The sequence below is a fragment of the Crinia signifera genome, chromosome 2 (genome assembly GCF_055691185.1).
Source record: "Crinia signifera chromosome 2, ASM5569118v1, whole genome shotgun sequence".
Lineage (NCBI taxonomy): Eukaryota > Metazoa > Chordata > Amphibia > Anura > Myobatrachidae > Crinia > Crinia signifera.
In genome coordinates this window covers 47,859,064-47,885,917 of record NC_139218.1, presented here as the reverse complement: position 1 = coordinate 47,885,917, position 26,854 = coordinate 47,859,064, and the positions used below count along the sequence as shown (strand labels likewise).

General features: G+C 43.8%; 1 protein-coding gene across 5 annotated transcripts in view; it reads right to left on the bottom strand.

The window, feature by feature from the left end:
• Positions 1–26,854, bottom strand: part of TBC1D23 (TBC1 domain family member 23) — a 48,869-nt gene that overhangs the window by 19,952 nt on the left and 2,063 nt on the right. For all 5 annotated transcript variants that reach the window (XR_014470289.1, XM_083171985.1, XM_083171987.1 and 2 more), the window contains exons 2-9: positions 18,292–18,403; positions 15,638–15,743; positions 13,269–13,473; positions 11,309–11,432; positions 9,784–9,908; positions 9,646–9,692; positions 2,941–3,044; positions 607–726 (exon numbers count right to left, since the gene is read on the bottom strand). Coding sequence is in view for 4 of the 5 variants with exons in the window: in XM_083171985.1 (XP_083028111.1) it covers positions 607–726; positions 2,941–3,044; positions 9,646–9,692; positions 9,784–9,908; positions 11,309–11,432; positions 13,269–13,473; positions 15,638–15,743; positions 18,292–18,403 (943 nt within the window). In the remaining variant the exon portion in view is untranslated. The remainder of the gene's footprint in view (positions 1–606; positions 727–2,940; positions 3,045–9,645; positions 9,693–9,783; positions 9,909–11,308; positions 11,433–13,268; positions 13,474–15,637; positions 15,744–18,291; positions 18,404–26,854) is intronic.

Sequence of the window (26,854 nt, the reverse complement as noted above, 5' to 3'; positions counted from 1 at the left end):
TTACGCTACATTGGGGGCAAAGGCAGCATTACGGTACATTGGGGGCAATGGCAGCATTACGGTACATTGGGGGCAATGGCAGCATTACGGTACATTGGGGGCAATGGCAGCATTACGGTACATTGGGGGCAATGGCAGCATTACGGTACATTGGGGGCAATGGCAGCATCACGGTACATTGGGGCAATGGCAGCATCACGGTACATTGAGGGCAATGGCAGCATCACGGTACATTGGGGGCAATGGCAGCATCACTGTACATTGGGGGCAATGGCAGCATTACGGTACATTGGGGCAATGGCAGCATTACGGTACATTGGGGCAATGGCAGCATTACGGTACATTGGGGCAATGGCAGCATTACGGTACATTGGGGCAATGGCAGCATTACGGTACATTGGGGCGATGGCAGCATTACGGTACATTGGGGCGATGGCAGCATTACGGTACATTGGGGGCAATGGCAGCATTACGGTACATTGGGGCAAAGGCAGCATTACCGTACATTGGGGCAAAGGCAGCATTACCGTACATTGGGGCGATGGCAGCATTACGGTACATTGGGGCAAAGGCAGCTACACCAGTACAATAGCAGCACTCACTAACCACATATTGCTGATTTGCTTGCAGAATTTCTGATACAGAAATTGCTAAACAAAGAGCCTGGCTGAGATCGGTGTCTTCTTTGAGAGCAATCAGGCTGCTGCCAAAAAGGCTCTGGTGATCCTGCAAGGAAAAACAGATCAAGTCATTTATGTCCTTAGATTATACATGCAGATTTATTTTTAAGTTAATTTGGAAAATGAGCATCAAACTTTCTCCATTATCTGCAACTTAGGAGGGGGAACATAACCATGAAGACAGGGCTGTGTCTCACAAAACAAAAAGGCTTCACTGAACTTGTGTTACGATAAAAGGTTGAAATGTAATAGGATGAGAGATTCAGAAAGAGATTTGGTAAGAAATCTCCAGGTTTTTTTAAAGCGGCAATCATTTACACGGCAAACCAGTTTGCTTTTGCAGTGTAAATGATTGCCGCTTTAAAAAAAAAAACCCTGAAGATGTCTTAGCAAATCTCTCATCCTATTACCTTTTACCCAAAATGTCTTTTATTTTATTTTTTTTTGCCGAACTAATAGTATAGCCTGAAAAAAATATTGCAGAAAAAAATCAGGATAAACTGATGTTTTTTGCTCCCGATGCTGCCTGTCCTGACATTACATGCCCTCCTCAACCCTTTGAGTGCCAAGAGAATTTGTCAAAATAGGTGTGAACATTGGCAAGCAAATATTTATATTTATCATAATGACCTGTAATGTTTACCTTATATAGGAAATAGAATCCTTTTTGACACAACATTTTTATTTGAATGTATATAACAAATGTGCGCGACGCTGGCGTTTTTAGCAGACATTTTGAACATCTTTTACAGAGATGATGGCACGCAAAGGGTTAAACTCTCATTCAAACACCAAAATAAAGTATGTGTTTTGCAAGGTGTAAAATAAAGGAATAAAAAAAAAAAAAAAAACCGATGTTCATTTTACAAATAATGGGCACATCAACAGCAAGTGCAAATAACAGACACATCTCTGTATTTTCCTATATGCCATAAACTGCAAAAAGGGTCTGCACAAGTGTTGCACAAGGTGTCCACAGTGGCAAGAGATCCCCGTGAGCTGCATCTCTAACAGACAGAGAGTTTCATGAAATGGGCATTTATGACCCTCAACCACATGGAACAGACCCTTCTCATGGAAGGGTGATGTGTGTGTGTAGCCAAAACGCTGTGCTTATTTGTGGGTGTGCAGACACAGATGGGACGCCTGTTTCAGATAGACCTGTGACAACGAATGCAGCCAGAAAAACCAGAGGAGGGCGGCGACAGCTGAGCAATTTGTACGCATATAGGCACAAGAATACGGTCACAGAAGGGGGAAATTTATTAAGATGAGAGTTCTATTTGGTACTTGTTTCCTAGCACAACGCCACCGATTTTAATTGTATGAAATCGGGTCGCAAAAATCAGGTCAATCTCATCGCATACAACCAAACCGAATGGGATGCGATTGACCCGACCGACCCGATTTTTACATTGGAACCAATGTTAAATGGTCCCTGAGACCCGTTTTAATTGTATACCCACCCTAACGGTAAATTATATGTCAAATGCCCCCCCATTGTTAACGTCACCCCAAGATGAACGGCAACCGGAAGTGTGGCGAGCGCAGCGAGCCCGCGAGGGGCGGCGGTACGCGTCCTCCGACCTTTTCATACCCCCACTATCCATGTCGGCGTGGAATTGATTTTATATAGTGCTGCGAGCCCCGCGAGAGGTATTACGTGTCCGCTCGCCACACTTCGGGCTCGGTGGCTCGCCACACTATATAAAATCAACTCCCCGCCGACGTGGATAGTGTGGGTATGAAAAGGTGGGAGGACGCGTACCGCCGCGCTTCGGGTTGGCGTTCGTGGGGTGGCATTAACAATGGGGGGGCATTTGACATACAAATTACCCATCAGGGTGGGTATACAATCAAAAATCGGGTATGGGGGACATTTAACATGGTTTCCAATGTAAAATCAGGTCCATCGCATTGGCCATTATAATGACATGTGATGGACCCGATTTTTTAATTGTCGGGAAAGCTGTAAAAAAGCCCGAAATCGGGTTGGTCGGGTCCCATCGCATACCTTAAGTTAAGGTATGCAATGGGACCCGATGGGTGCCGTGCTAGGAAACAAGTACCTTCTATTTCACAAGGGATGTTGCTATGGGCAACCAATCAGATACTATCTATTATCTTCTAGAAGGTGCTAAATAAATAAGTAGTAGATTCTGATTGGTTGCCCATAGCAACATCCCATGTGAAATAGAACTCCCATCTCCGTAAATGTAATCCTCAGAATCAGGCCCACAATGCACCTGCAGGTACTCACCTTGCGGAAGGAAGCTGGCGTTTTGCTGTAGTAATGGTTAGCTAAAGTGAATAAGTCTTCAATGTCGCCAACCTCTAGATTTGTGGGTGGACTTTCCAGGAATTCTAAAAATTAAAAAGGAGCAAAATGTACCGTATTAGGCAACAGTAACACAGCCCTGTCCTGTAGATCCCACAGTATCATCAAAGACAGACACTGGTACATTAGCTTTATTTAAATGCCCTCTCGGGCTCCAAAGGCTTTACCCTACAGTGGCAAGACTTACGTTGTACAGACTGAAAATAGCGATAAGCAAGGGACAGGAAGTACCCAAATGTAAATGATGTACACATTAAGTTAAAGACAAAACACACAATACATACAATACACATTTCTTAGATTGCTAATATAAAAAAATCTATATCAATTTGGGATACGGTCATTAGGTCTACAAGCATTGAGTCGACAATCAGAAGGTCGACATTACTAAAGATCGTCAGGGTCATTGTTGACCTTCCCCATGTCGACCTAATGACCCTGACGAACTTACCCATGTCGACCTTCCATCAATTTATTCCTGATAAACAGTTCTCAAGTTAAGTGTTACATTAAACAGACCACATACAGGATTTGTTTTTACTCCGCTGCTTTTGACAGATCCCGGAATCCTCATTCATTATGCAACATAATGAGTGCAAACCTCATAACAGCAAAATGTACATTGTGTTACTGAAACGTTCTCATACATAAATGGGAAATTCAAGCGCTCTACTACCGTGACCTGCCAGAATGTACACGGACATCCACATTACTCACAAGTAATCTCCTAATGCAAGCTAAACCAACAGAGTTATCTGCAGACTATGGGGGTTATTCTGGTTCACTCCTTCTGGCAAATTCCTTCTCAAATGGACAAAACCATCTGCACTGCAGGTGGGGTAGATGATACTTGTGCAGAGAGAGTTAGATTTGGGTGGGGTTTCACTTCAAAGTGAGATCTATATTGCAGTGTAAAAATAAAGCAGTCAGTATTTACCCTGCACAGAAACAAAATACCTCACCCAAATCTAATTCTCTCTGCACATTTTACATCTGACCCCCCCACCCCCCCTGCAGTGCACATGGTTTTGTCCATTTAAGAAGGAATTTGCCAGGAGTGAACCACAATAAGGCCATACAGTATATCATGGGTCTTCAAACTGTGGCCCTCCAGATGTTGTGGAACTACATGTCCCAGCATGCCCTGACCGTTTTGGCATGCTCTTATAGGAAACAAATGTGGCAATGCATGTTGGAACATCTAGTTTCAAAACATCTGGAGGGCCATAGTTTGAAGACTCATGCCCTATACCCTCCCTACTTTCCAGACAAACACCATCAACGCCAGACTGCTGTACTAGAGACGGGTAGGGGTGAAAACAAAATGGGCACATGGCATTACAGGTCGCTGCCACCCATATAGGGGCTTCATTCAGTAATGTATGGTTTAGATTTTTTCTGACTGCTGAAAGACCCCCAAATCAAGATTATGAGACCTCCACAAATACCTAGAACTAGCAGAGACATAAATGCAAGCGTAGACCACCCCACCTGCTAACAGAAAGGGCCCAGCGGGACAGCAGCCTTGTCCCCTAACTACACAATGAAAGGGTTTTGACATTTGGACAAGTAACACAACTGAAAGCTCAAGCTGTACTTCTAATATAAAGAATTTCCAACATAAGTAGCAGCACAGATATTTAGAATAATGAGAGGTTCCTTATGACACACAGTATATTCGGTACTTGTTTCCTAGCACGGCGCCACCGATTTTAATTGTGAGCATTGCGTCGGAAAAAAATCGCCTTTTTCATACCCCTACTATCCACGTCGGCGTGGAGTTGAGAATAGAAAGTGTGGCGAGCGCAGCGAGCCGTCGAGCCCGAAGCGTGTCGAGCCCCGCGAGGGGACGCGGATACCTTCACAGTTATCGCGGGCTTCACAGGTATCCACGTCCGCTCGCCACACTTTCTATTCTCAACTCCACGCCGACGTGGATAGTAGGGGTATGAAAAGATCGGAAGACGCGTACCGCTGCACTCGCCACGCTTTGGGTTGGCGTCAATAGCGGGGTGGCGTTTAAAATTGGGGGGGGGGGGGGGGGGGGGGCCCCCATTAACCATGCTTTTTACACATAATCAACCATATTGGCCCATTTAACATTGTCACCTATGTGAAATCGGGTTGATCGCATCGCGGGCCATTATAATGGCCCACGACGGACGTGATCAGCCTGATTTTCACTTTAACATTGTTCCCTATGGGGAAATCGTGTTGGTCACATCGCGGCCCCTTATTAGGGGCCACGATGGACGAGATCAACGCGATTTTCACTTTTACCGGCAATTGAGCCAGTTAAAGACAGAAAATCGGGTCCATCGCATGCCTTAAGTACCTTAACTTAAGGCATGCGATGTACCACGACGGGCGCCGTGCTTGGAAACAAGTACCGAACATTCATATCCCTCGAATGATAACAAAATTATTTGCAAATTATTACGACTTTCTGATGTTCTTAAACAACCTGTGTGTGACCGGTAAGAGCAGATAAGTGGGGAAGATGCTCATCGCAAATCAGTCACCCTCTACCAAGTGCATTGTATAAAATGACAGAAACTGATGGGTTGCTATGGGCAACGTCTCCACTGCCTAGGGGGAGATGTATCCCCCTCGACAGTACAGGATGTCATGACTGTGGTTACATTTTTCCATTGCTGTAATCCTACAGAAACATTTTACAAAATGGTTACTGGGCATAGGCTGTCTGACAGGCCGAGAAACATTTTCCCTGACAAGCTAAACCCATCAGATGTCATACCCATACACTGTACAGTTGTCTTCAAAATTATTCAACCCCCACTGAAATTGAATGTTTTGGCCAGTTTGACATTGATTTTGATCATTCAGTCATCTTGCTTACATTTACATGAAAGAGGCACTTGTAGGTCAGAGAAATATAAACTTAAGTTTATAATGAAATAACCACAAATGTCTTTTCTGTGCTCACATCATTATTAGTTTTTATTCAACCCCCAAGTGACATTCAATCTTAGTACTTAGTACAACATCCTTTTACAGTTATAACAGCTTTTAAACGTGAAGCATAGCTTGACACAAGTGTCTTGCAGCGATCTACGGGTATCTTCGCCCATTCTTCATGGGCAAAAGCCTCCAGTTCAGTCAAATTCTTAGGCTTGCGCACTGCAACTGCTTTCTTTAAGTCCCACTAGAGGTTCTCAATCGGATTTAAGTCTGGTGACTGCGATGGCCACTCCAAAATGTTCCAGCCTTTCCTCTGCAACCATGCTCTAGTGGACTTGGAGGTATGCTTGGGATCATTGTCCTGTTGAAAGGTCCAACGTCTCCCAAGCCTCAGGTGTGTGACGGACTGCATCACATTTCCATCCAATATCTCCTGATACTGAAGAGAATTCATGGTACCTTGTACACGCTGAAGCTTCCCTGTACCTGCAGAAGCAAAACAGCCCCAAAGCATAATTGACCCTCCGCCATGCTTCACAGTAGGCAAGGTGTTCTTTTCGTCATATGCCTTGTTCTTCCTCCTCCAAACATAGCGTTGATCCATGGGCCCAAACAGTTCTAATTTTGTTTCATCAGTCCACAGAACACTATCCCACAACTTTTGTGGTTTGCCCACATGACTTTTGGCATACTGCAGTCGACTCTTCTTATTCTTGGGAGACAGCAAGGGGGTGCGCCTGGGGGTTCTGGCATGGATACCTTCATTACGCAGTGTGCGCCTTATTGTCTGAGCTGAAACTTCTATACCCACATCTGACAAATCTTTTTTCAGTTCCTCAGCAGTCACACGGGGACTTTTATCCACTCTACGCTTCAGGTAGCGCACAGCAGTCGAAGTCAGGATCTTCTTTCTTCCACGACCAGGTAGCATTTCAATAGTGCCCTTTGCCTTGAATTTGCGAATGATGCTTCCTATGGTGTCTCTTGGTATGTTTAACTTCTTTGCAATCTTCTTATAGCCATTGCCCTTCCTGTGAAGACAAATCACCTCTTCTCTTGTCTTCCTGGACCATTCTCTTGACTTCACCATGTTTGTAACCACACCAGTAAATGTCTAGAAGGAGCTGAGTATCACAGTCATTTTAAAGCTGCCTAATTGGTGCTTATTATGCTTGATTGGTGCTCGGTGACATCCACAGGTGTTTTCAATACCTGATTGAAAACACCAGAATTAACCTCTTTCTTCAGAGTGGTAGTCTTTAAGGGGTTGAATAATTGTGGCAATGAAGAAACCACAAAATACACATTTACTACTGTGTTATATAAACAATTGATGTCAGTTTAGTTGCATTTGGTTCTTTAAAACGTCCTTGTAGGATTTCATTCCGAATACAATTCCAAATGTACACTATAGTCCCTTAACCCCTTTACAGCATTGGGGGTTGAATAATTTTAAACACAACTGTAATATAACGTGTCAGGATATCTACATGCTTTTTAGTGCAAATTAAGTTTTATTGGTTTTGGATACAACAGGTATATAAACAAATTTTGGTAACAATGTCGCATGGAATAAAATGGTTCGAAATATCCACATACCAAAATGTACAAGTATAATAATTCGGTAAGAGGTTGTACAGTAAAGTATAGCAAAAGAAAGTGGGGGAGAGCAAGGAAGAAAAGGAAGTAAGGGGAAGAGGGGGGTGGGAAAGGGAGTACTCCGGGTTCCTCTGAATAGGAATATAGTAAGTTTATCTTAACCATGAAGGCAAAAGTAGAGAGTAGCAAGTAACCGATATGGGGAGGGACGCCATGACATCAGTATAGGTCCTTGTATCCCGAAAGGCTAACCAACGGGACCATGTATCCCTGAGCAGAGCATATCTATCATCTACGGAGGACAGTCTCTAATTGTTGGAGGAGAGGGGGAAGCCATCTCGCCGGTATAATTGATTTAGCAGCATTATTTAAACGGCACAATAGGGATTTTTTGTACCACGAGAGAGGTACGGGGGAGAGATGGAACAACCAGAACAGCGGATTCGTGGGAACCCGGGTCTCCTAATATAATCCTAGAGAGTTTGAAAATCTCAGACCAGAAGGGAGTTATGAGGGGGCATTGCCACCATATGTGTAATGGGTTGCCAGGAGCCCCAGAGCACCGCCAGCAGACATTAGGGACCCCGATGCCCATGCTGGAGGGGGTGTCCGGACACCTGTACCAATGGGACAACAATTTGTATTAGGTCTTGCGTACCCCCACACTTGTGGAGCACGCATGAGCCAAGCAGAAAACTTTCTCCCAATTGGTTTCACCCACTTCCCCACCTAGCTCCCGATCCCATGTCTCCGTGAAATGGGGAAGTTTGGAGCTAGCATCATCCAAAAGAAGGTTGTAGAGAACGGAGATAGTGTGAGAGAGAGGGGACTTATTGGCACAGAGGAGTTCAAAGGGCGTGACTTCGATAATGTAGAGGGGGGGCCCAAGGGATTGTTAGTAGATGTGGACTTGTATGTAGCGCCATTATTCCGCGTCGGGTAAGTTCCAGTCCGCTTGGATCTTGGCAAAAGACGAAATTTTTCCACCACGGCAAATGCCCCCGTCTAGCCAGAGCCTGAAGGCTGTAAGGTCTAATCAAGGGGGAAAGCAACTATGTGCCAGGAAGGACATATACCCTGAGGATCTGGAGGAGATGGAGTGGGATTTCCTATAGCTGGCCATACATCTACAGATCGATTGTCAGATCTGGCTGGTTGGAACATAAACCTGGTAATATCTGAGTGACAGTTTTTGGCAGTTTTCCAGCAATTCAAAGCAAATGGTCAACTGTCATTAGTTCTCATCCATTACCAGGATTTTGTACCAACCAGCCCAATCTGACAATCAATCTGTAGATGTATGGCCAGCTTAAGAGTCTTCCAGGAATGGAGGGTGGGCCCTATAGTAGGGTGGTCGGGACTAGCAGAGGGGAGCCATGGGGCTAAATAGATCTGCATACTTTTTACAACTCCCATGTGGAAAATAAAAAAAGGGAAAATGTTAGCTCTCAGCCAAAGCAGTGTGTGCGCTGACAGATGCTACAAACTAAAGGTTAAATCTTTCAGTCATGTGGGCCTATTTCAGCATGTCAGACGTATAGAACTTTTTAACAATAACTGCTTGCACTGTACAAAGGGGTGGGAAAAAAAACAGCTTTGGAGAAAAAAAAATAACTTGTCATTTATCCAGTCTTTTAAATAGCATTCTCAAAGCCTTCCTGAATTATAGTTACCTAGGTACTCAGTGCGTGCGTCTAGAAAACTACATTACATCATAATGAGCGTTAATGCTTGGGGGAACCACAACACTACTAATGGAAAGAACCCACCGGCTGTCAGAAAGGGATACACATGGGACCATTCCAGGGTGTTAGAGTGCATTTTTGTTGGACGGTTTTAACACTTGGGTTACAATCAGCAGAAAGTGAATGAGCGCTATGTAATTATCAATAGGGGGATGTTTCATGGGGCATTTGCTTGGAGATGACATGACTTTTTATTTTACTAGAGAATGACAGGCCAACAGTAACATATTACATCTTATGTCTGTGCCTGCACAATTAATAAAATGGGAGCAGACCCCTGTGTCACAATATTGGACTGCAGACATTGTAGTAACAGGGTAATCCCTTCCTATTACCCCGAAACAGAACCGCTTTCACCTACTTATAAGTTCTTCTTTATTCTCCATTTCTTCTGCCAAAATGACTTCTCTAAGAGACAGAGATAAAAGCTATTAGTGGAAACCAAACGATCAGCTATACAGAAAGCTTCTGCAGACCAATCACCCCCCTGTGTACTCACTTCACATTGACAAGCATGATCAGCATTAAGAAGTACATGAAGAACGGATCGGCTTGCTGTAAATAACTCTCCCAAATTGCTTGAGTGACGTCAACTGCACAATGATAGGCAAACAGGCTTCCAAACTGAAAAGCAGGAAACAGTGGCAGAGAGGTCACAGGTCACGGATTGCCAGTGAGGCTTCAATGCACGTTGTAGGGCAGGTTAGTCACAATGACACACTGTAATCTATCACTGCACACATGGTCCGTTCGCACGGCGCCAATATTTTCGCATTGCGCATATCTGCACATGTGCCCACGGCGAACAAACTGTTCGATGGGTGCAGGCACCCATCCTTGTGAACGGTGGGCGGGCATGGGGCGGCAGTGCGGGCCATTAGCATATGGGCGTTCCCCTGAGAATGCTGGGTGTTCTCATGATAATGGGCCGGCGTACCACCATTCGCAAGGCGCGATCTGGTTCACGCTCAAGGATGTGAATTCACATCCAAGCAAATGAACCAGAATACCCCCCACGACCAGATTTATTATGGGCAGAAGATTGTATCCTTTGTAAAACACATTTCCGGAGAGAAATAGACAGGCACTGCAAGCTCATTAGTTTCCTACCTCTCTTCCTGATATAGGTCCATAACACACAGTGATTTTCACCCTTCTGAGCGATTTTCCCAGGGGTAGATGGCTTTCCATAGCAGGACACTATGGAAAGTCATCCACCCTGACACCCATCTGCTGGTAATACGTGCAAATGAGTGGCTGGGCCAACAATGACGCGGGAGCCCGATACACACTGAGCGGCTTTTCAGCTGAAAGCCGTTCAAACGACAAAACTGAGCTGCTTTCAGCTCAGAATCTCCCAGTGTGTATGGGGCTTAAGAGTGACCCGGCTTGGACTGACAAATGAATGTTCCTCTGCTTCACTGATGTTAACGGATGGGCACAGCTACACAGCGGTCTTAGTGTGATAATGGCTGGAGCTGTGGGCATAGGAGGCAAACATATAGGTCTCTGTTCGCAGGGAACACCCAATACGATCACCCATTGTGGGACCTTTGGAGTTTTGCTAGAAGGTAAAAATGATCCTGTAACATAAATGGATTTATATAAAAGACATGAGTGTATTTAGCCGCGGCTGGGGAAGGCAGGATGTAGTTGGCCGTCTAATCTCTGATGGCTAACTACATTTTAATTATACAAAGGGGCTCATTCGAAACTGCCAGGACAGAGTCCCATGTGTACACCCCTTTACATTCTCTAACCCCCTCAAATTTGAAACATGACAAGGATTTAACATGTAGAGGACCTTATTCTGGTTGATTCGCAAGGCTGCTAATTCACAGCCTTGCGAGTCCACCAGAAGCCGCCGCCCTGCGAATGCCGATACGCATGCTCCCCCCCTCGCATGCCGCGTTCGTATGCACGGGCTGCAAATGGATGTTTAACAAAACATTGGCCCCCGTGAGAACGTATGGTCCTTGCGAACTGAGCAGAATAACCCCCAGAGTTCAGAAAACAATTGTTACCCAATTGAGTGCATAAAGGTCAGGAGTGATCTTCTTAGTGTCCAGGAAAGAACACAGCTCTGGTTCATGGTACTGGATGAGCAGCCGGAATAAATGAAATGGTTTCCCTTTCTTGTAACAATCCCTATACAAAAGAAATCATTTTCAATATATGAACACACCAGTACATTTCTGTATTTCAGTCAGGTAGACATTCACAGTACAAAAACACTACAGGTAATATGGGGCAAGCAGGACAGTTGGGGAGAGCTATTATTCCTTGGAGGTAGAATTTATCAAATACATTCTATAAAATCATTGGAAGCAGCCAATTGGTTGCTAAGGGCCAATTCTCCACTTTCCACTGCTTGATCTCTCCAATCACGCGCTAAGGAAGAGCAGCATTCATTGCCGAACACCAAACTGGCTAAAGGTAGACGTCTAATACAGTACAGGAAGAGTATATAGAATAAATATATTTAATAAACTAAGTTACACATCATAAATAATATAAGTAACTTAGTTTATTAAATATATTTGGTACTTATGTAGTATCTGGGCTGCCGATTTCTTAATCGGGTCGGATCGGGCACATCGCATCGCATGCGGCCATCGGATGCGATGCGATGACCCGATTTTTCCATAGGAATCAATGTTAAAATGGACTGAGTCCATTTTAACATGGAATTCAATGGGAAAAAGGGGTCCTTTTCATACCCCTACTATCCAAGTGGGCATGGAGTTGGATATAAACCTGTGGCGAGCGTAGCGAGCCACCGACCCCGAAGCGTGGCGAGCGTAGCGAGGGGACACAGAATACCGTCCGCTCGCCACGCTTCGGGCTCGGTGGCTCGCTACGCTCGCCACAGGTTTATATCCAACTCCATGCCCACTTGGATAGTAGGGGTATGAAAAGGACCCCTTTTTCCCATTGAATTCCATGTTAAAATGGACTCAGTCCATTTTAACATTGATTCCTATGGAAAAATCGGGTCATCGCATCCGATGGTCGCATGCGATGCGATATCGCATCTGATTGTATGCCTTAACTTAAGGCATACAATCAAAAAATCGGCAGCCCAGATACTACATAAGTACCATATATTTTTATTTTTATATACATATAGTCTCCAGCGCGTTCTTTATATACTCTTTCTATTGCTTTGTCTTCCATGTGAATAGACATTTCCCCATATAAACGCTGCTTGAGCCTTTTGCGTACAGACGTATATGTACACACACGCCTAATTTGTGTGTGCACATATAAACCCGCCTGTGTCCATTAGAGTATATGGTACACACCCTCAATTACCAGAATAGTGACAGTTGTAACTGACGGGCTACCGCCGATATACACATTTTTTTTTCTTTTTGTGTTTTCCACCCTAATACAGGACAGCTTTGCACCTTGCTACGTTCTATAAAAACTGTAATAACTAGAAAAAGATTTTGGAAACAAAGTTTATAAAGCTATAAAATAGTGAGGAAAAGAACAGTCTATTGTGAAAAAGGTGTCACCAATGGTACCTTGTTTCCATGAAATGAAACTATTATATAACAATTATATCTGCAGAGTCCCTCCCACTTATTTGTTTAAGTGTCTTGAACATGTGGAACGTGAGTCCCAGGCATGTCCAAACGGTGGCCCTCCAGCTGTTGTGAAACTACACATCCCAGTATGCCTTGCCACAATTTTAGCATTCCCTAATAGCAAAACTGTGGCAAGGCATGCTGGGATGTGTCATTTCACAACAGCTGGAGGGCCATAGTTTGGACATGCCTAGCCTAGACAAAAAAAAAAAAAAATTGGCCCTCCAACTAAATAATGCGAATCACCATTCGGCCTAAAAAATGGAAGACCGTGCTGATTGTTCGACTAGGCAAAAGAATCAGACCTAAATGTGTACTATACACAGCCAGACAACGGTAAGTACCGAATCACAACCACATGAGATTAGAACATAATTTATGCTATGCATACCTGGGGATGTACTTATTCATGATTGCATAGAAGCAGTTATACAAGTCGCTGCGTGGCAGGTCTAGGGCCACCAGTGGTTTTAGGAGGTGTATCCAGCTGATATTTGCCACATACTTGACATTGCGGGATTTACAATAAAAAGTAACTACAGATTCAATGTCCTGAAGTAGTATAGGTCTTCTGTCTTCCGGCACTATAAGTTGGTCTAGACATAAAAAAAACAGATAGTAAAGGGTTATATCAGACTATATAATAGCCTTTCCGGTGTAATGGAGAAAAAAAAAAAAAGGCCTAGGTAAGAGGTGGTCTAGGCCCATTCCTAAACAAAATAAAAAATAAAAAGTGCTTTGTATTTCTTACAATCGTTACTTTAGAATAGCGGCGGCCAAACCGGTCCTCGAGATCTAGCAAATGTCCATGTTTTCTAGACCTGTGTATCTGTAAAATGTGTCAGTTAGGAATTATTGCACCATGTGTTTGAAAATGTGAACGGTTGTTTGCTTCTGGATCGGTTGGCCAACCCTGAGTTGGCTGATCTGAAAAATGTTGGTAGATCTCGAGGACCGGTTTTCTTGAGATTTGGTATTGGCCATCCAGCAGATGCTGGTAGATCTTTCAGCACCTGTAAATCCTTTGCGACCAGGTCAGGCAAAACCCAGCCTGGTGTGGTTGCATCTGACAGAACCACGCTAGGCTATTGGTTAATAAAGTGCAGCTTAGTGGTGATCACCTCCAGTCCTCAATTACTGGGCATGCTTTCTTTATTTCTTAATCATGCGCACAGAGGAGTCCATCTACTGTGAGAGTAATCCAGAAACATGACCTGTTGGGGGTATTTGAGGGCTGGGGCTAAAACCACTGTAATAACTACAATAATAATAATAATTTGGGATAAGGATTTGAAATAAATAAATAAATAACCAGAAGCTATCATTATCTGTAATGCAGTGCTTCTGCTGTGTGCTGCGGAGAACCCATGTTGAGGTGAGGGACATCTTTGGTGTATAAATGCTTCCGAACATAACTGACTTGAGAGTACATTATGACCCACTGTAGCATATACATCAGGACAGCCATGGAAGACCATAGCATTGTAGGACCCTTCAGGGGATATGGTCACTAGGTCTACAAACATTAGGTCGACATGACTGAAGGTTGACAGTCAAAAGGTCGACATGGGCTTTTTCACGTTTTCAGGTGGTATTTCATGCCTTACCATCACTAGGGCATGGTGGGAGAATAAAACAGTGCGCCCGAAGCATGGCGAATGCAGCGATCCATGCGAGTGGACGCAGTGCTACATTTCAGTGTCCATGCCGACTGTGTCAACATTCAGGAAAAAACAAAGGTGGTACTTGATTCCTAGCATGGCTCCCACGATATTCAGTTGGATGGCATTGTATGCATGGTATCGCATCGCATGCCATATGCGATGCGATGCGATTTTAAATTGTATAAGCACCCTAATGGTTTTTTTCAATGTTAAATGGACCCCTATACGATTTTAAATTGTATAAAGCACCCTAATGGGTGCTTACAATGTTACATGCACCCTCACCATTAACGGCAACCCGAAGCATGGCGAGCGCAGCGAGACCGCGAGGGGCGGCGGTACGCGTCCTCTGACCTTTTCATACCCCCACTATACACTCGCCAAGCCCGAAGTGTGGCGAGTGCAGCAAGCCCCGCGAGGGGACGCGTTTTACTTCACATGTACTCCACGTCCCCTTGCTGCGCTCGCCACACTATCTAAAATCAACTCCACGTCGACGTGGATGGTGGGGGCATGAAAAGGTCAGAGGACGTGTACCACCGCCGCTAGCCACGCTTCGGGTTGGCGTTGATAGTGGGGGTGTCGTGGGGTGCTTTTAACATTGTAAGCAAACATTACGGTGCTTATACAATTAATAATCTTATAGGGGGGCCATTTAACATTGAAAGCACCCATTAGGGTGCTTATACAATTTAAAATCGTATACCATCGCATTGTATGGCATATACAATGGTATACAATTTTAAAATTGTATGACATCAGGTGCCGTCGCATCGCATACCATTGTAAGGCTTATGGTATACGATGTGATGGGCGCCATGCTAGGAAACAAGTACCAAAAAGGTGAAAAACCCCATGTTGACCTTTTGACCGTCGACCATCCCCATGTCGACATAATGACCGCGTCGACCTTCAGTAATGTCAACCTAGTTGCTGTCTATCCAATGATCCATACCCTTCTTTAGATGCACATTTCAGTAGAAGCCCCATACAATTTTGGTTATGGAAAATGAAGGTATACTCTTGTTGCCGTTTTAACCACAATGACATTAGAATGTGAATAGAACCGGTGAATGCAGTAAGCATTCGCTCTTACCTATGAGGTTTTGGCAATCCCTGTGAATCAGTGGCTGCTCTGGAAGGTCTAGTAACCCATCCCATGATGCTAAACCGTCTCCTTTTCCGGATACGTTCAGTGCAATCTAAAAGCAGATCATATAATATTGTTACATGAGAATCACAAGTCAGCTGGCTCTACACTACACAGCTGCTCAGTATGTAACATCTTCACTGCATTGAAAGAACGATAAAACAGATTAAAAAAAGACAATGTGGCTCAAGTCTGGGTTTAACAGAAGAGCAGTCAGAAACATAAGAGTTAACCCTTTAATTGGAAACATCTCTGTGAGAGATGTTCAAAATATCCTCTAAAAAAGGCCAGCGTCGCTCACATTTGTTATATAAATTCAATAAAAAAAAGATTATATTTCCTACATAAGGTAAATATTACAGGTCATTATGATGAATAAAAATGTTTGCTGGGCAATTTTTACACCTATTTTGACAAATTCTCTTGGCACTCAAAAGGTTAAACACCATGTATCATGCCTTCTAAAGGGGCCTACACACGTAGCAATCCCCGGGCATTTTTGCTTAGAAAATGCCCTTACATGGCTCTGTGCGTAGGGTCATCGTGATAGTGATGCACGGCCCGGCGTGTCGCTATCACCCTGGCAGATATCCAGCAGGCTGGATAAATCTATCATCGCCGTTCTTACTGAGAACACTGGCTCTGACTGATTGCTCAGCGGCACATTGCTGTGCAGCGCTGCGTTCTGAGCGATCTAAGCGCTGTCATCGCTCATCTCCCCGCGTGTAGGCGGCTTTAAAAAGTAAAGTTAAGGTGCGGCCCACAGAAAATAAATAGCTTCTACCTATCATTTTATAAAATGTACTTGGTAAATGCTAGCTGGAAGTTCACTGGTTGCTACCGGCAACATCCACTCTTTTGCTGGCTTAATAATTCTACCCTATATCTCAGCTATGGGCAAGTAAACACATCTGCAGCTTTAATCATCAGAATATTTTAAAATGATTTACCGTAACCAATGAATGTGTCTAAAATAGAATAGAAAAACTGTATTAACATTATAGGTTGCCGGCAAAGGTTACTAAATAATTATACAGTTAATGCAGTAATTAGTTTATCCCAGTTAGCTTGCTGACATATTCAATTTGATTTTATGGTACACTCATGTAAGTATTAGATCACAAACATGAACGGGAGAAATTTTTTTATTCTAGTTGTGCGGAATTTCATTCACATAGTAGAAAACAAAAGAATAAGTACTAGATGTACTTATATATGTACTATATGCAAGTTGTATCTTTCTCACTGTGGGGTAGATGTATGAAGCAGTGATAAGGGAGAAGTGATAAAGTGCCTGGTACTTTATCACCAGCCAATCAGCTCCTGACTGTTCCTTTTTAAACCCAGCATGTTACTTAACAGTCAGGAGACGATTGGCCGGTGATAAAGTACCAGGTACTTTATCACTTCTGAGGAACAAGGAAGCAGCGCTGAAGTTACAATGAACAAATTGACCAATTTAAAGTGGAAAAAATTACTTTATAATTACAGATTAAAATGAACATTTACATACATACTGTATACACACACACACAGTAACATGACACAATAAAAATGATTGGATGGGAATCTGTGAGGGCCACTGACCAATTCAGTATCAGTCCAATTAGAAAGTGCACTTAACCATTGATGGACTAAATGATGATAACGCGTTTCGCCACTAGCTTGTGGCTTTTTCACAGGACCTTTGAAAAAGCCACAAGCTAGTGGCGAAACGCGTCAGTTGTAGCCTCTCACTCTTACCAGATTGTACCTTTATCATCATTCAGTCCATCCTCTGCCTACCATTGGGAACCACTATCTCGAATCTCCCTCTGAAACCCTCCACAGGACACTGAACTCCAGGTGAGCCACGCCACCCTCAGCCACCTGTCTGAGACTGTGTCCCCTTACCAAGGCCTCAAGTGGGTAACCGGCAATTTCCACTACATCAGTGACTGGGGTAACCTGCAGCACCTACCTCCAGGAGGTGCCCAAATTGGGTATTGTGCCACAAAACCTTCCCCAAAAAACCATCAGAGGGGCCCCAGAGGGACGTAAAACGGACATTTCCCCATAGACTCCTCCAGCAGCATTAACAACTATCCGTGACAATAGAGAGGACCGGTGAACTGTCCCCCACACAATCCTTCAGATTTCGTTTTCCCATTCAGCAGAGATATGAATGGTTAAGTGCACTTTCCAATTGGACTGATACTGAATTGGGCAGTGGCCCTCACAGATTCCCATCCAATCAGAGTGAGACCTTTCTTTTTACATTTTTATTGTGTCATGTTATTGTGTGTATATGTATGTAAATGTTCATTTTAATCTGTAATTATAAAGTCATTTTTTCCACTTTAAATTGGTCAATTTGTTCATTGTAACTTCAGCGCTGCTTCCTTGTACCTCGGTTTTGCAAGTTTCTTGTGAAAAACCACAGGGAGTGACTACCCCTGTACCCCAGCAGCTGCTTGGAAGAACACCTAATATACCAGACGCCCTTTACTGCCCTCTAGTAGAGCAGCTCCTTTTTCACTTTATCACTTCTCCCTTATCACTACTGCAGCTACCCCTTGGTTTCATTTAATGACGGCTATTGTAGAATAGAATATCCTTACCTTCCATACTTTTGCCCTGAGACCAGAGGGGACAGGCCGCCCTTGAATGATATTTCTTACGGTCTCTAGGTCACAGCCTCCTGCTTCCAGAGCCTCTGCGAGATCTGCCTCCCTAGGAACATACATTCAGAGTTACACACTGAGTGGTCAGGTCATAGGAATTCATTTGAGAGAATTACAAAAATATCACTCATTGAAATGTAAAATGTATAAAAGTCCTATTTAAATTATGGATGGTCAAAGTGTGACACCACTTACTCACCTACCTGTCTTTTGTGTGCTTAAGAACAAGACTTCTTCACTTAAAGCATAAGATATCAATATGTCCATGTACATCGATCCTCCTTTCATGTTTAATAGCCCTTCTAGTTGTGCCCTACCATTGGTGCGAGTCTAGAATGTGCATCTTTTTTAGCAAGTGTTTCCATTAAATAGCATTTTATGTGCAAAATGAAGCAATTAGGATGCACAAACAGCTTCTGCTGATTAAAAGAATATGCAGCTGCTTGGGCAGTCCTGTTTGCTCTATTTTGCATGAAGGATAGATGTACGTGGAACATTCTGTAAGCTTCATGTGTTGCCAAACTGCGAGATTTCTAACAAACATAGGGACTTGCGTACTATTATGGCCCAATAGCTATAAACATGGCGTAACCTATACCAACAGATGGGAGATTTCATGAATATAGCAGTTGGTTCAGCATATAAATACAGTTTGAGGGCAATGCAGTTGTTTTATTATGCCTGATCTCCCATCTAAATTGATATTCAATTGTTGTTTTTTTCACAAGGATTGTATCCACGGATGTTGGGTCTATCCGCGTAAAATGGCTAAACCCAACCAAAGTGACGGATGCCCAAATGCGTCACTTCATACTAGTGTTTGCTTGCCAGCTCAACGGGCTAGGAACAGAAAGGTCAGCATCTGCAGGTGTTCCCAACAGAAAAAAAGGCAACAAATGAATTACTCCATCTATCGCCATCTAGTGGTGACTGACCTAAACTGAATTCTCCATGAACACATTAAATACAACACAATAAAAAATGTACCATTCCAAACATGTACAGTATTATGAATAAAAATCGAATAAACACACCACCCTGCCTGTTAGCACGTGCTGCTCACCTGCCCTTCTCCTCTACCAATTTAATGGGGTCTCCCCACTGCACTTACCATTGGGCACTGCAGCCTGCCATTGGGAAAGCCTCAAAAAAGTAGAGACTGTCCTGCGAAAACGGGCCAGCTGGGAGGTATAAACTATGTAAGTTTCAGTCTGTGGTTTCCAGCTCCCTCCATTACCCTCCCTCACAACATGCCACTGCCCCCAGGTAGTCCTGTCCTCACTAATGCATCTCTTATTTCCTAAGATAGTCTGTGCTGCTGGGGAACCCTGTCCCTTCAAATAAATAGCTCCAAGTCTATGGTTTCCAGCTGCCTCCATTGACCTCCTCACATTATGACACTGCTTCTGTCACATACAATTCTGTCCTCATTAAAACATGTGCAGGAGCTGTGTCACTTCCACCCTGGCAACCGCTATAACAATGCCCTGATTATAACCAGCCCAATCCACAGAAAAACAATAAATAGAAGCCACCGATTTACAAGAATAATGTGCAATTTGGGACATTGGGGAAAGCACGCTGGGCCTTGCAGGGGGGGGGGGTTTAAAATGTGAAGACAGATTTAGTCTTGGGAATGAGGAACATATTAGCACAACTCCAAATTACTTTGAGCCAATTAATAATAGAGATCAGCGCTACATATAAAAGCAGCCAGTAGTTATTTTGCATTTACACATCTTGCATGGTTTGTCTAAAATCATGAAGTGCTAAACGCTTTATGTGGAAACCCACTGGGACAGGATTTATGTGACGTCATCTGAAGGGAGTGAAGGTTCACTACCAGCAGAATGCTGAGACAGTTCCAAGTAATTGTTAGCAGCTCACAGGAAGTTAAAAACTGCATACGTATACAACAACAGTACCAAGTACTATAGGTAATACGTTGCTCTGTACATACATAAAACATAAAGCACGACAATTACGGAAAGAAGAAAGTGGATGCTCAGTGAATGATGTAAGATCAGATTGACAGACAAAACCACATTTGAAGTTTATAAATATATGATGATTTGATGTGCTAAATCCTGCAGTAGGAAAAAAATTTTAAAAGACAATAAAACCAATGATTTTACATTGGTACATCAAACCTTAACGATTAAGTGATTGTACAAGGCGGTAGCACAATCTGTCTAGCTCTTCAGAAAAGGAGCTTTGACAAATTGTAGAACTGTGGCCGCCACGAAAAGACTGGGTGACACTCTTACAGTCTCCTAGGTAACAAAGTGGATTAATGGCTTAACACAGCGGTATCGCAGTAAGTATAAATGACATGGCAAGACCATAGTGACTTCAATCCACAAGATAATCTTATGTGTTTGTAAATTAAAGCAGGGACATCATTTGGAGTCCGGACACTTCCTGCTTAACCTCAGCATTTACATAAGACGTCACAACAACAGGAAACGTCATTTGTGGAGTGCTATGAGAAGATTGAATAAATATCACATGCTTTGTGTGTCATGCTACCCTTTATCACTCTTTATCTCGTGACTGGTTTCTAGTAATCCGATTGGCTACACTCTGGTCGGGTCACCAGAAATAAAATGGCCGCCTCCATAGTGCCTTGCAGTATGGTACACTGGAACATTCCTGGCCAGCTATACATTTTCATGACTTCATATGACCTTTACTGGCACAAACTGTACACACAACGTGATATTTGTTTAGTCTATCTGAGGAAAGCAGACAGGAAGTACTGCTGTAATACTAATCTATTCGGTACTTGTGTAATATCTGGGCACCCGATTTTTTTATCGCATGCCACTACTAAAGGCATGCGATGAGACGCGATGGGACCCGATTTTCTGGCTTTTTAGACGTTCCTTGTACAATGTAAAAATCGGTCGCATCGCGACGCGACCGACCCGATTTTTACATTTTATTATTTTTATTTATTTACAGTTTCTTATATAGCGCAGCATATTCCATTGCGCTTTACCAAAAAGACAGTGATACAACAAACTGGGTATTTACAGACAGTCACAAGGTAGGAGGGCCCTGCTCTCAAGCTTACAATCTAGAATTTTGACAGCTATATTGAAATAAATAGCCTTGTTTGATGGTTAAAAAAATAAATAATCAGGATTCAGTCATGAAAACCCACTGATCCTGTGTGAATGGCAACATCAACGGGTAGCACACCAAATGGAGCTGCAAGGTTCTATATGACAGTGGGGATCTCTGTCAACTGTATTCACTGGGCGTGGCAATTAATCGCAGAGTTTGAATACCCCTGAAGATGGAGTTCAACAAGCAGGGTTAAAGTACGCGGAAGACAAAAATATGACTACAAAATCCCTTTCCTTTCTGCCTCATACAATTACTTCCTTTTAGTAAAAGAATAATCCCATGACGTCTCCATGTCATTTCTGCAACAGAACACAACATCCTTTTGTTTAACTGACAGATGAACCACAATACGTAAAATAAAAGATGTAGCCTAAGGACATGGATGAAGCACAATTAAATGACATGAGGCTGCTGTACCTACCAGCATCAAGCCATATCTCGTAATGATATGTGAGATTATGGAAGGACAATTTGCACAATACTAAATCTGGTCATTGGTCTGGTATTTAGTGATTTATGAGGAACCTTTGATCTGTAGTTATGTAAAATCATTAGCCCCACACCTTCATGGCCTTTCTAGTAATCGGCTAACACCCTCAGCATCTGTAACACATTGGATCTGAGTCAACTACATCCAGAATATGCTGACTAGTATTCTGCAGGAGATTTCTGGGAAAAGTACATTGCAACAATTCATAACATGGTGCAGAAACCTCAGTTTTCTACATAAATTATATAGGAAAAAAACGAAACACTTGATAAATAGGCCCGCAAAGCAGATTTGCACAATGGATCTAACGGTCACACTATATAACAAAGAATAAGTTCGAAGGGGGGTATGCAATCTGCCGCCGCTATTTCCCACGTGGGAAATAGCGGCAGCTCCCTATTCAATGCTGTCATTAACGACATCATTGATGAGGGATCACGGCAGAACGGGCCCAACTTCAGAAGCTGTCGGGCCCGTTCTGCCGATAACGGCCGTGGATTGTCGTTATCCAGGCCGCAGATCGACAATCCACGTCCGTTTTTCCGGCCACACCAACTTTGCGCCCATCGGCAGGCGGGACATTGAATCCTGTCTGTCGTCATGCGGTCGATATGACCGCAAACGGGCCTGGATCACGGCTGTTGGCGGGCATGACAACCTTGCTTAAGTTTCCAAACCAATTCATCCAATATTTCTTCTTAGTGAACATTCATTATTTTCACGAAAACACTGATCCTGTAAACAACATGGGTAAACAACATGATCTAGATTGCTGTTATGTTTACTAGTGTACAAATACCAAAATATTTCAAGTACGATGTGGCAGAACTTGGTCAACCATTCTAAAATATATTCACTTAAACGTATTCAGTGCCGGTGCAAGGCACCAGAGTGCCCCAGGCAAGTCGGGGTGGGGGCGCCCCGGTGTCTGCCGCCCGGGTACCTGTCCTGCGGCGCTGTAAAGCTGGCGGCGGCAGTGGGGGGTCCCTGCAGTCAATAAGAAATAACGAGCGCTATCCGCCGGGCTATGCGGAAGCGCTTCTGTTTGGAAACACTGGCCGCACGGCGCACGCTGATTGGCTGAATCTCAGCCAATCAGCGTGCGCCCAGTGTTTCCAAAACAGAAGCGCTTCCGCATAGACCAGCGGATAGCGCTCGTTATTTCTTATTGACTGCAGGGACCCCCCGCTGCCGCCGCCAGCTTTTACGCCACAGGACAGATACCCGGGCAGCAAGGGGGGGCAAAATACCGCCCTCCAGTGGCCGGCGCCCTAGGCAAATGCCTAGATTTGCCTAGTGGTGGCGCCGGCCCTGAACGTATTCAAACGTACAGTGTACAAGATGTTAGAAAGCCAACTGATTAATGCCATGTAATACAGTAGAAGTAGTATTCCAGCATCTGCCAGAGGTGGTGCTGTTGAGCAATGATATCATAATGCAAATGAGCTTCAAGGGTCTTAGAACTTTATACAATTGTGGGCAGCACTGTAGTCCAGTGGAAATGTCTGAGACTTGGAAGCCAGGTGCCGCAGGCCCAAGACCCACCTTCCTCTGATTAAAAAAAAACACACGGGAAAAAAAAAATATATATAATAATAATAATAATAATAATAATAATAATAATAATAAAAAGTTGAACAGGACGGCTACAGGCCTGTGACTTACCAGACACTTTTTTATATTCCTGACCGAAAAAGATTTTTTAAATCACAACTTTTATTATGGGAATTTTTCATCTCTATATTTTCCATGGTGTTATTGTCACTAGAGCTGCTACATGCTGTTTTATATAGATCTCATGTAGGTCTCAGTATTGGTAAGCCGCAGCTCTAGTCTGCTGAACATTCAGCCACCCCACTGCAGTGCTGTGGTCCTCATGCCCCTGTTGACCCCCTCAGTGCTATGGATCAGCCCATGTGCAGTATTTAATGTGTTCAGCCAATAAATGTTACAATATGAAGCAAGATTTGAGGAAACTTTGCATCTACAGAACAGATTTTTGTTTTATCTTAGGATAGACAGTATGATTTGGAGCAATAAGGTACACTGCAGGGACAATATAACCTTAACACATTGCTAAAGAAAATGATAAACACCTGCACACAAAGTAATGGTTTCCATATGTAGCATTCTTTAGATGCTTAGGTGTCAACATGCAAGCCAAACTTATCATATCCCAAATTCCTTACATTATCAATGCACAATTTAGATTCACACCAGAGTTGGTTGGTTTAAAAAGAAAACACTGTTTTTTGTTTTTTTAGATATGTTGTTTTATCTTAAAAAAAAAAAAAATGTATTGTAAGGGAATCCCTGGTGTTATTTCACACTTCTGAAGCTTGTGGACTAGCCTACATATCCAGGGTTTTTGCACAGAAGCGCTCAAAACCTGGGATTGCAGGATTGACCCGAATTTCCATAGGAAACAATGTTAAATGACCCACAGAGCCCAAATAGGCACCCTGAAGTGTGAAATGGCCCCCACAATTGTTAACGCCACCCCACGATCAACGTCAACCGGAAGTGTGGCGAGCAACACGCCCAGTTGAAATAATCCGGATATCGACCTGGGTAGTGAGCCGGGTTAAACAAGGGTTCAACCTGGCTCGCCCTGCAGTGTAAACGGGTCAATGCAACCTGGGTCCCATTCACTGCAATGCAATAGCTGGAGCATGCTCTTATCTCCCAGCGCTGGCTCAGGACCCACCTCCGGTGACGCCACCTGCCCGGCATAGTGGAAAAGGGTTCACAAGCCGGATCGCATTCGGGTACAAAATCCCAGGTGTATGTGGAAAAGGAGTAGAAGTAAACACACACACGCGCGCGCACACACACACACACACACACACACACACACAAAACCAGAGATAAAGGGAGGGGATTCAGATACAAGCAGTGTTCGCGAAATTCCCCGAAAAACGTGGGTCCATGGGACCCTTCACTTATAAAAATTAAATTAATTGGTACTCTTTACCTAGAAGGGCGCCCATCGCGGGCATCGCATGCAGTAAAAAAAATCGCATGCGATGCGACCAACGCGATGCCCGCGATTTCCCATAGGGAACAATGTTAAATGTCCCAATTGACCCGATTTTCCTGTTCAATGTCTCAATTGACCCGATTTTCCTGTTCAATGTCCCAATTGACCCGATTTTCCATAGGAAACAATGTTAAATGGCCCACAGAGGCCAAATAGGCACCCTGAAGTGTGAAATGGCCCCCACAATTGTTAACGCCACCCCACGATCAACTTCAACCCAAAGCGTGGCGAGCGCAGCGAGGCTGCGAGGGGCGGCGGTACGCGTCCTACGACCTTTTCATACCCCCACTATCCACGTCGGCGTGGAGTTGAGAATAGAAAGTGTGGCGAGCGCAGCGAGCCCCGCGAGGGGACGCGGACACCTTCACAGGTATACGCGTCCCCTCGCAGGCTTTACAGGTGTCCGCGTCCGCTCACCATGCTGCGCTCGCCACACTTTCTATTCTCAACTCCACGCCGACGTGGATAGTGGGGGTATGAAAAGGTCATAGGACGCGTACCGCTGCACTCGCCACACTTCGGGTTGACGTTGATCGTGGGGTGGCGTTAACAATTGTGGGGGCCATTTCACACTTCAGGGTGCCTATTTGGGCTCTGTGGGCCATTTAACATTGTTTCCTATGGAAATTCGGGTCAATTGGGACATTGAACAGGAAAATCGGGTCAATTGGGACATTTAACATTGTTCCCTAGATGAAATCGCGGGCATCGCGTCAGTCGCATCGCATGCGATTTTTTGGTCGCATGCGATGCGACCGACACGATTTTTTTTTCCTAACAATGCCCATGCTCAAAATCGTGGGCGCCCTTCTAGGTAAAGAGTACCAATTAATTAATAAATGGGTTATATCAGTGGCTTATCTATAAGGTTTATTGGGCACATGGGCCACTTGGTCCATGGAGGCCCACCTATAAAGCTGCACACCCTGCAGCTATATCTTGAAAACGCACCTCTTTGGAGGTCACCTGTGTCTGCCGCAATAGTGCTGCAGAAATCACTGGGGAAAAAAGAGCACCGGTTATTTTTCCAGCAATTTGATCAGTAGGAAAATCTACAAGTCTATGGGCCACTGCGCAATTTCACCGGGGAGACCTGTGCACACTGGATGCTGATACAGCGCTAGGATCTCTTAGTGACCCTAGTGCTCAGAATTCCAATGCAATAGTTAAGTGGATGGCACCATCCAATAATAATCAGCAGAATGTTTATTTGGGGGGGGGGGGGGGTTCAATTTACAGTGCGGTCTGCTACATTATGGTTCCTGTCCAGTTGTTCACATGCCAGAGGCAGAGCAAATCCATAATCATTTATTTTTTTAAAATCAGTATACACCCAATTTTTTTTTTTTTTTTCCACCTCTCTGATTAAGCTCCTGCTGACTGAAAAAGGGCATCTGGTAAGAAAAAGGGACGGCAACAACCTTATATTCCAATATCATAAAAGTTACACAACTGCCTTCATTCAAGAAGTCCAGAGAACAAGCTGACGTTGCCTATCTAGGAACGACTACACAGCATAAACACATAGCTTTTTATTTTTTGGAACAGGGTTGATATTTCATAATGGATAAAAAGGGCAGACTTCATGGGCCAAGTGGTTCTTACAGTATCTGTCCTCAAATTCTAGGTTTCTATGAGGTAGATTTATTAAGCTCGGTGAAGTGATAAACTTGTCTCCAGCCAATCAGCTCCTACCTGTCATTTTTCAAACCAAGCCCGTAACTTCGCAGTTAGCTGATTGGCTGGTGATAAAAACCAGACACTTTATCACTTCCCTGAGCTTAATAAAACTGTCCCTATGATCGCTCAAACAGTGGAAAAAAAAAACAGGCCAACCC